The sequence below is a fragment of the Sinohyriopsis cumingii genome, chromosome 3 (assembly GCF_028554795.1).
Source record: "Sinohyriopsis cumingii isolate HCF-2022 chromosome 3, ASM2855479v2, whole genome shotgun sequence".
In the NCBI taxonomy this organism is placed as follows: domain Eukaryota; kingdom Metazoa; phylum Mollusca; class Bivalvia; order Unionida; family Unionidae; genus Sinohyriopsis; species Sinohyriopsis cumingii.
Genome location: NC_142963.1, coordinates 42367898 through 42378698, shown reverse-complemented (window position 1 = coordinate 42378698; position 10801 = coordinate 42367898). Strand labels below are relative to the sequence as shown.

At 34.7% G+C, this 10801-nt stretch overlaps 1 protein-coding gene across 2 annotated transcripts in view; it reads left to right on the top strand.

The window, feature by feature from the left end:
- The first annotated feature begins 771 nt into the window (after nucleotides 1-771).
- Nucleotides 772-10801, top strand: part of LOC149802758 (substance-P receptor-like) — a 102832-nt gene continuing 92802 nt past the window's right edge. Inside the window, exon 1 of one of the 2 annotated variants that reach the window (XM_089951309.1) lies at nucleotides 772-1562. In XM_089951309.1, the coding sequence (XP_089807435.1) occupies nucleotides 1175-1562 (388 nt within the window). In that variant the 5' untranslated portion in view covers nucleotides 772-1174. The remainder of the gene's footprint in view (nucleotides 1563-10801) is intronic. The other variant, XM_089951310.1, reaches the window with a different exon arrangement.

The following is a 10801-nucleotide window of genomic DNA, read 5'->3' as shown; positions in this document are numbered from 1 at the left end:
AGAAGATGACTCTCTTGGGAGACGCTCATCCGTATTACAGCAACTAATCGAGAGCTCGCGCCGTAATTGAAAAGATTAGTTAGAACCTACGTACTGGATCGGTGACTTCAACAGGCATCCTTTCTAAATTGCATCTGAACGTTTTATTAGTTTAATGTAAGAATAGCCATCATAGACATTGTTTTATGGTCTTAAAGTTTTCCCAACTCACATTTCAAACTCGGGATTCAGATACATCCATGGGATTCGATGAAATCCGAAACCAGAGAAAAGATTATAACCCCTCGAATTATTAACTTTTACGTTTTTCGTTAATTCTACTCACTTAATTCCACGTACATTGGTATAACATTCAAAATGTGCGCACGACACACCAATATTTCCCACCCCTTTATTTGAGCAAATATGGTAATGTCGTATGATTTGAAACAAAATGTATGCTTGGATAGAAACATAATAAATATAAGCGACAAATATCAGTACTGTGGATTTATTGCAGTGCCATTAAGGGAAAATAAGGTTTGTTAATAAAGACGTTCTGAAGGAGTTTCGCGCAATAGACATGAAAAGCCAGTAACCTATTGATTAGTAGCGGACATCCCCCACAAGAACGTTTATCCAGTAAATGACAAGGCGCGAAGGAAGCTAATGGCGATTTTAATCTCATTAGTTTCTCGCTCCACCAACGTCTCAGTCGAGTCCTGCTGCTAATGCATGAGGCGATATTCACAAGCAAGTAACTCAGTATAAATCTTCGTATTTTTTTCAAGCATGAATGCCACTCGCTTGTTATTGGGAACAATTTGTAGATTTCCCATCTTTGCACTAATATTTGGATATCGTTTTTTCCTGAATCAAAATATATCGTGGAATATCTGATGTTTCCAACACACATGTCGAGAGACTTGTTCGATTTGATAATCACATGTGAATATTCAGACTATGACTTAAACCTCAGTTCAATAACATCTTAGAACATATTGAAAGTGTGAGATTATATAATTAAATATATACAGCACCTTTTGCAAGATCGATTCCAGTAAGCAAACTGGCAGTTATAGCAGCGACGTTTAAAACGTATCCCACGTAATGGAAGAGTCATAACTAGTTGACTGTGCCACGATCAGTGGTAATCATCAGGCAGGGGAGCAAATAAAAGCCGAGTAGCATAACCATGGAAGTTCAGCTTCGAACGAGCGATATACACGGATTTAACAATGAGATGAATAGAACGGTCCAGTACAACTTTGACGAACAAATATTTGATTATTCTGAGACAGACTACCCAGTTCCTTTGAAAACTTTTCCATTATGGGAGATAATTATAAAATCCTACGTATATTCGATGATTATTTTCGTTTCACTTGTTGGCAACGTATTGATAGTAACAGTTGTTCTACGTCACAAACGGATGCGAACCACAACTAATTTTTACATCGTGAATCTGGCTGTTGCGGATTTGATGCTTTCGCTTTTGTGTGCTTGGGTCAATCTGGTGGGAGGCCTAACGGATGGATGGGTACTGGGGACCTTCTTCTGTAAATTCAGCACCTTTTCTCAAGGTAGGTGCTTTCTAGAACAACAAAATTATTATGTTTATAATTATAAGTAATTTATAAATTCTTTACTCAGCCTATCTTTAAGTTATTTTGTTTATTTTAAATTCCCTGAGTACTTTTAAATGTTTGATTTCATGCCTTAAAAATATGCAAGCGATAAAATGTAAAATGATTTTGTGAACAATTTTGTTATTTAAATTAGGTGCTTGCCAAACAAAGCATAAAGTTAATGTGATCTTTTAGTCTGTGAGTGCCTTCGTGTGTGCAAGTTATTTCGTTCAATACAAAGATTCCTCTCTAAATGGAAAAGGTATATTTTAAAAAGGCATGATCCTGTTCTGTTGATTTCCTGTTTACAGACGATTATTGTTTAAAATACAACAAGAACATTCCAGGTTTGAAATTCATTTATATTTCAGGGGGATAAAACGTCTTATTCATATTTTACCAATATTCTTTCCAGAATTGCAACAAAAATAAATTTTAAAATTTTAAAAAAATCAATATCACGCATTGACAAAACAGACGTATACTCAAACATATATCTGCAACAATACCGATACAATACAGTCCAGCGGGAGCAGATCCAGAAATACTTTTGGGTGGAGCAGGAAAGCGTAAGCAAGTAGGCATGGGGTCTATGAGATGGAACCCGTTTGGAGGCCCCGTGGGCGGAGTCATCAGAACTCCTACGTTTTAAACATTTCGGTATAATTTTAACCATCTAGCTGTAAAAATAAAGTTCCTCTAGGAAACGTTCCGGTTTTTTTGCGCTCATTTGGGGGAAGGGGATCCGCCCCTAAAATTATTGTATTTCTTGATTATCTAAACGTTCCCAAAATGTAAGTAGGTTGGATTAATGCTCATTCTCGATCTCAAACGTGTAGTATTAGCGTAAATAAGTTAATATTGATTCTACTACAAGTATAGTCTTTGCTTCCCCCTCGAACGCATGTTCATATAAGTAGCATGCGAGCACTATTAATGCACACAAGTTAAACACTCCAAGACAGATTACCGATCTCTATTTTATATACTTTTTACATTAATAAATGTTTAATAGTACACTATGTACTAATTATACAATGAGGCGCAAGGGTGTGAAGAAAAAATATAACCCTGCGGCGGACGAAGGCGTATATAACTTTACTACAAAATTGGTACACTTTATATGCAGTATGTGCGGTTTTTTAATTTTATTGTATGCCAACACGTTAATACATCACTTTCTGTGAATCTGATTTGTCCAAAAAAGCCCACGACATAAGCCGACAGACCGACAAGTGTTGGTTACAGTAGGTGTCCGTTCAGACATATATCCAACCAATGGAATGATAATTTTGTTATATCCAATACTTCTTTCGTGGTGAATGTTTATGGTGGACTCGATCCAAAATTTTGACGGAAATGTTGTAAACAGTCGTATCGAAATCTTTGTATAGAGCACCTGAAATACTCCAGCTGACTTAATTGACTCAAGTGAACTATGTGACGTCACATAGGAATTCCCACCAGATATTCATTGATGACAACTGATGTTGCTCATGTCAAATGATATTGCTCTGCGATACAGTTGCTCTTTGAATTATGTTTTAAATGTACTTTTAAATGTTACTTATTACCGAATTGTGCAGTTTTGCTTTGACTCCCATCTGAAACGTTTTCTTCACGTGCAAAAATTGAATGATGCAATAATTATATAAAATGCAGGAAATCATTTGTTATTCTTTCTGTCGAGACTCTTTGTACTAAAATAACAACTGTCTGATAAACATAATCTCAAATAGGTAATACTTTAACATTATATTGATGAAATTGTTCGAATAATCTCCAGCTTTTGCTCGCCAAGGCTGGTAAAAGGTTGAAATTATTCTACCCGTTTTATAAATTCCGTATTAAATCATTGCCTATCTGAGATCCTTTCTTTATTGTATGTCAACTGTTTCTTTTACGGTAATTTACCCTTATTATAATTCAACTTCCCTTGCTTCTTTTAAAATATCATTAAAGAAATTCCTTCTAGACCAGCTGGAATGACATATTAAAAGCTCAGAATAGAAAACTTTAAAATCGTATCCATAATTGATATATATTTGTATGTTTCCCAGTATAGTCACACATAGTCATTCATGTCAAATATGTACGAATGAGTGTGCGACGATGTATGGTTATGTGTATGAACTTCTATTTTTTTTTTATTACAATTTTGAGGACCACATGGCAGATGGGTCAGCCATGACCAAATGTGTTATCCTCGTTAAAGACAGTTTATTATTATTATTATTATTATTATTATTATTATTATTATCATCATAACACGTGCAATAAAATCTCGTGAAGAAACGAATGATGTCCTAACCTCATACAATGAACAGGCGTATTCAACATTGACTTTCAAACAACAAGAGATTGTATTCCTTAGCTTTTGTAAAATTGTCTGTAGTTTACTGGAAATAACAAATATGTCTATTTGACAGCTACTTTTCTTGATCACAGAATGAGAGACAGACTCGCCATTATTTATGTACCTCATTCATGCACAAGTGATAAAACAGTCAAATTTAAATCGATTCGGGTTGATTTGAGGTGAAGTGGGGCGAGGTTGTTTTTGATTTCTGGCAATGAAGAATCGTTTATTAAACTAGTAACGAGACAGTTATTGTTATGGTGTTTCTGAAAAACATCTTCGATAAATGCCACGTTAATTTAAAAGTACTGTATGTAGTTTTGATCGACAGCCTCTTTGAAAATGTGTCTTTGTGTGTATGTAACCTAAGATGTGTGTGTGTGTGTCTGTGTGTCTGTGTGTGTGTGAGATGATATTCTTTTGTTCCTCTATTTTCTGAAGATTTTAAGACAAAGTATAGAAATGCAATGAAATACATAGAATCACAAAAATAGTGGATTCGTTACTTATTCCCCAGCCCTTATATGACAGTCAATGATGGTTTCACTGTTGTAATGGATATTTTAAGGTCGTAACTTTTAACATCGCCAGCACGTTTTTTTATTTAAACTAAAATTATAACTGTAGAAAATATTAACTTCTTGCAGTTTTTTGTTTACAAACTCAAACTAAATTCAAAACATGAAATAGGACCATAGGCCTAGATCCCAGACATTGTCTAATCGCAAGGCGAAATCCGATATATAGTCATGCGCTAATAATCGATTCATCGTGGCCTAACTATATATGACAATGTATCAAAATAATATCAGAATCTAACTTGGACGAGAGAGAGAGAGAGAGTTTCGTCCAAGTTACATTCTGATTTGTATCTTGATACATCGGTATGTATCGTTAGACCAAGCTTAATCTCTCTTTCTCTCTCTCTCTCTCTCTCTCTCTCTCTCTGCTTATTATCTTCATTTTTCATCGATCGAAGCTCAATCTCTCTCTCTCTTTCTCTCTCTCTGTCTGTCTGTCTGTCTCTCTCTCTCTGCTTATTATCTTCATTTTTCATCGATTCACCTTTCAGCTTATTAGTTTAAGTATTATAAATTAGAATTTTGCTTTGCTTAAGTTTTTGCTTTGGTTCCTTAGCAGCAGTATTCGTTATACGCCATAATCACCACAGTGCGTTCGTTATGTAAACCAGCATCACGTGAATGTAGCTTGCAAAAGATTATCAATATTCTTTTTTTTCACTGCCGGCTAACGTGCAAATGCTATATATCATTACACAGAAACAGTGTCAAAAAGACGGATACTCTTTATCACAAGATTTACCATTACGATCAGCTACAAATTAAATCAGACATCGTATTCAAATGTAATAGAAAAATAAGTTACCGTATACAGTTCTATCTTTCAGTTCTAACTTTTATGGACAACAATTGCAACGTTTCTTGTAATAGATCAATTAGCTGAACAAATCAGCTCTACACACATTTGCTAGGAACATTTGCTTTAAATTCAAGGATTAGCATTGTGTCTAGACAAGTTTCCTGATTCAATATGCAAACTAGGCTATACAGTTTTGAATACACATTGTCCTATCCGGAATTTGTCAGCTTCAATTTTCGTTATAGAAGGATGTCCCAAAACTTCCTTAACAAATACAGTAGCATATGGAAGCGTGTTATTGTTGATGTAGCTATGCTAGTTTCCTGGGTTTTTTTCATAAAAGTATTGTTAATTCTGTCTTTAGCAGGAACACAAATCATATTCATGCAAAAATCCTTGATTTATTCAATCCTCAGAGGAACCTCAATAATCGAGTTTCCTCTTCACGTAAAAAAAAATTCCTAATTTGTATTCGGACAGTCTACATCCCATGCAGAGTAGGATTTCTTTAATAAACTAATTTGAAATACTTCCTCCAATCAAATTTGATGAACTTCAACTAATACTTCAAAATATTAAACATTCTAAATGTCAGTAAAGATATCTTACCGAGTGAATCATATATAAAATTGTTTTGAGTACTTTGATTAAACCCTAACATTGTAAATCTACTACCCTTCCGGAGAAGAAGAAAACGAATAAACTTCACACCTTTAAAATAGTATGGGTTGTAACAACATTTAAAGCAATTTATAAACAAATACTAGTGCAAGATTCCAAAATGGATAAATAAATATTCCTTCCTTTCCTGCCTTTCATCAAAAAGACCTTTCTAAAAAAAAAATCTGTTTTCTGCAAATATTACAAACTGTCCGCATACTATAATATAAAAAGTTGATACATATTAAAGCTTTTTCCATTTAAACAATTTTCAATATTTTTTCTTTAAATCAGTTATAAATGCTAATTAAATACTGACACAAGCCGTTTCGACAGAAAAAAGTTCTGAAACGCTACCATTTACTTTAAATGAGGTTTTTGTTACCTTGTACAATGAATGTGTAGTATCAAAAATTGAACCACCTACTTGAATATTTATGAGTTTAAATCACAAATTATATCTTCAAATATAGTCAGCTATTAAAAGGCAGACGCTCAAGCACAAATACTTTTGCATGACATTTCCTACTTTTGTCTGTTCCAGACGTTCTTAAGTCCATTGGATTACACTAAAATAAATCAGTTTCATTTCTGTCGAGATACAGTCTTTTACTCTATCTTGTCTCCCTTTGTCGTCTTCTTCTTTCGTGTTCCCGATTGCATGTTAACAAATAAATAGCTGTCAATTTTGACACAAGTATTGGTAAATAATATACGTGTAGAATATATATGTGTGTGTGTGTGTGTGTGTGTGTGTGTGTGTGTGTGTGAAGTATTTCATTAGATTATTTTTTAATTGAATTTACGAAATCGTAAGGAAACAAAAAATTTTGTTGTTTTTCATTTGATTGATCTTTTGTACATTATCAAATCGCTTGTTAAAGATGAAATTATGATGTACACAATCGGTTTGCCTGACTGTTATTTTTAATCGTTGATTCTTTGAACGGATTTTCTGCTAGACACTTGTAAACACGCGACATCGGGTTTCTGCTCTAATAATGTTTAACGCCAAGAGTTTCTGGAAAAGCTTTGACACCTTATAAACGATTATTTCTTTTAGCTGCATTTATACTTAATATCTATGTTGAGTTGGAGATTAAACGAATGACCGATTTATCCATAGATCATCTCATCACGATTAGGATGATCTTACACATATCAGAGTTTGATCATAAAAGGACAGCTTTAATCTTAAAATTGGAGTTTAATGAGCGTTTTAAGCGTTACTGGATGATGTACTTAGTATAACCACTTACCCAGTAAGAAATGACAATATCGTCTTTCTCCCTACGAGGGTACACTGTAGCGGACCCCATATAGACGGAATCATTCTTCGTTGGGCAACGCTGGTATGATACGGGGAATTGAAGATAAAAAAAATTAATTCTTCTTTTATGTAGTCATGAGTTTGTGATTTATGCATGTAATTGTACGTCAGATCCGTGTCATTCTCTTCTCTGTACCATTTATCTGTGTTTTTATTAACTTCCTCAGGGAATAAATAAAGCCGAATAGATTGACATTAATTCAAAGTTGGCCTTTTGGGGGAAATTGTTTTAGAGTTCGAAATGTACTGAATTAAATTAACTTCAAATTAGATAACAATACACTATGTGTATGACACAGTTGTGAGAGTTCATAGGGATAGTATGAACGGGAATCTCGGCCTTTTACCTCAGTAAAGAAAGAAACTTCGGATCTAAGTATTCATCATTGAGAACTATATTCTGAACTAGCTCCATTAACATGGAGCAATATAGCGGCGGAAGGAGAAAAAGTCGCAATGAAAATATTCTAGACCGTTCCTATTAAAACACACGTGACGCCAAATTCCAAACACGTCAAATTGATGTGCATTATTATTAATGCTTCCGAGATTAGCTCGTGACATGACGTATATGGTCAAGCAATGCTCGGATCGACGCGTGAGACTAAAATAGCAAATAATAAGAATAAATTCATGATTCCAAATAAAGAAGATTATTCATGATTTAGAAAAACTCCGCAAAAGAAAATAATGTGAATGAAGTGGTAAAAGAATCTACGCTGTTTGGTAATGTTTAATGTAAAGATATCTGCAAAATAATTAAATATATATATTGAGTATTGCATTTATATGTAGATATAAACTATCATTATCACCTGAAGGAACACCCTCCATCTTCATCAGCATACATTTTAACAATGTTTTATACGGAAGGATACCAATGTTCTGTACAAACGCATCCGATTTCCTGGCAGATATACAAAAGGAATATATTTTAGTTGATCAACCGCTCCGGTGGCCTAGTGGTTAGAGCGTCCGTCTCGGATGCGGAAGGTCGTGGGCTCGGTCCCAGGCCGAGTCATACCAAAGACTAGCTGCTTCGCTTGCGCTCAGCATTAAGAGGTTAGAGTTAGGACTGGTCGGCCAAGTGTCAGGTAAATGTGTCTGGGTGGGACATCATGCTGCATGTCTGCGGCTTGATGCCTCAGTGCTAGACATCACTATAAACTGCCACAGTGCAGACATCATAGCGATATGACTGAAAGTTTTTTAAAGCTACGTTAAAAATCCGAAACACACACACACACACATTTCTTCAGATTTGTTTTACCTTTTTATTCTTCTGCAATACAGTGAATATAAGTTCAAGGAGTGGAAAATGTGAGCGTGCGAACCTTAGTTAATCTACGTATAATAAATCCATCCATCTGATCATCAATCCGGCCGCACGTCCATCAAATTTGTTCAGTATAAAAACAATTTATGAATACAGTTGTATAAGAATTCCGTCAACTTCACCTAGATATTGTTTAGACAAACAGTACCAAAGGAACCATTCCGAGTAGTACAAGCAAAAACATTAGCAAAGGAAACCATTCCAAGTAGTGCAAGTTAAAACATTACCAATGGAAACCATTCCAAATAGTGCTGGCAAAAAAAAAAAAACATTAGCAAAAGAAACCATTCCAACTGGTGCAGTTAAAAACTTAAGTAAAGAAACCATTCCAAGTAGTCCAAGCTAAAACATTAGCAAAGGAGACCATTCCAAGTATTGCATGCAAAACCCTTCGAATTGCACGTCAAGTGATGGAAATTGTTCTTAATAGAAGTATACTAGTCAACGTAATTTAACATTGCATAAACATTCAATTTTATAGCATTAAAAATACATATAGTTGCAATCAATATATAATCAATGCCCTAATGATTTAGTCCAAAACATGCACTTTTTTCTTTACAAAATAATAAATGTCCACGACGCGTAAAAGTTATTGATGCTTCGTTAAAAGAGAAATGAATGAGTAATTTTCCTTATTTTTTACTGCTTCAGTCATACCCCCAACTGAAACTTACGATGTCTAGGTTTTATATTATTCAGTGAATAAGAAAAGATATTTTGACCGACAAACCATTGCTGTCTATCTTTTCTTCTGTAACGTTTAAATCTAGCAATTATCTATTACTAATAATCTATAACTTTGTCAAAATTTATTCTGATGAAAATAGATGTCCCTTTAAGAGATAACGATAGTTATATCTACGCATATATGCAATATGTATGCTCAAACATTTTCCATCTATCTTTACATCAAGCATTACCAAGTTGCATTACGTCATGAAAAATTTGAGATGGTCTTCTTTGGGGATGGCTTGTCTGGCCCAGGAGAAGATGGTCTTCAGTCGGATTGGCTCAATAATATTTAATTCATCAATCTGAGACAGCTACAACTGAATATCATCGCTCCCTAATTTCCAACCTGACCAGAATACGATGGTTTTCAGTAGGGCTGCCATGATTGACCCAAAAGATGGTTTTCAGTAAGGCTGACATGACTGACCCAAAAGATGGTTCTCAGTAAGGCTGACATGATTGCCTAAGGAAAAGACGGTCTCCAACCCGGCTGACTTGACTGACCCAGGAGAAGATGGTCTTCAATCAGACTGTCTGAAGAATATTCAATTCATCCATTCGAGTCAGCTACAACTGAATACCATCGCTCTCTAATTTTCCTTTAACGACAATATATTCCTTAATTATCACTTCTCATTTTTAATGGCATTCACTTTCTTTTTTATAATTTCATCTATTTCAGTTGCTGAACCATTATAAGAAACGAAAGATTGTAATGGAACCGAAATATCGATTTTCAAATTACATTCATTACATTTCAGAAATATTAATTTAAAATGTATTCGATCCTTATTTCCTAATAGTCGAGAGACCGCTAATCTTTACAGGTCCTTCTACTGCAAGAACAAACTTAAAGACTTAATAATGTTTCCTACCTTAAATATTCTCAGCATGTTTTTTATGTTTTCTAATTTCATGGTGTTTGTTTTTGTAATCATATCATTATATGTTTTTTATCTTTTAGGTGTTGTCTTATGTTGTAAAGCGCTTAGAGCTTCTAAAGATTAGGTGCTATACAAAGTCCTCATTATTATTATTATTATTGTTGTTGTTGTAGGGTTTAACGCCATTTTCAGCACACGATAGGCTATACATGGCGGCCAGTATTAATGGTGGAGGAAGAACCCGGGAAATCCCCGGAAAGAACCACCGACCCTCGAGAAGCTACTGGCAAGCTTTCTCACATACCCACATTGGCTGAATCCGAGACTCGAACCCACGCAGACAGAGGTGAGATGGCAGTGATCCGTAACGGAGAGCGCTCTAGACCACTCGGCCACTCGGGCCCCCTATTATTATTATTAAAACTCATATACTTCTTCAGAGTGTCATGACCAACCAATCACGACTAAAAGCGTAAGATAATTGAAAAAGATTGCAATTTAGAAACCATA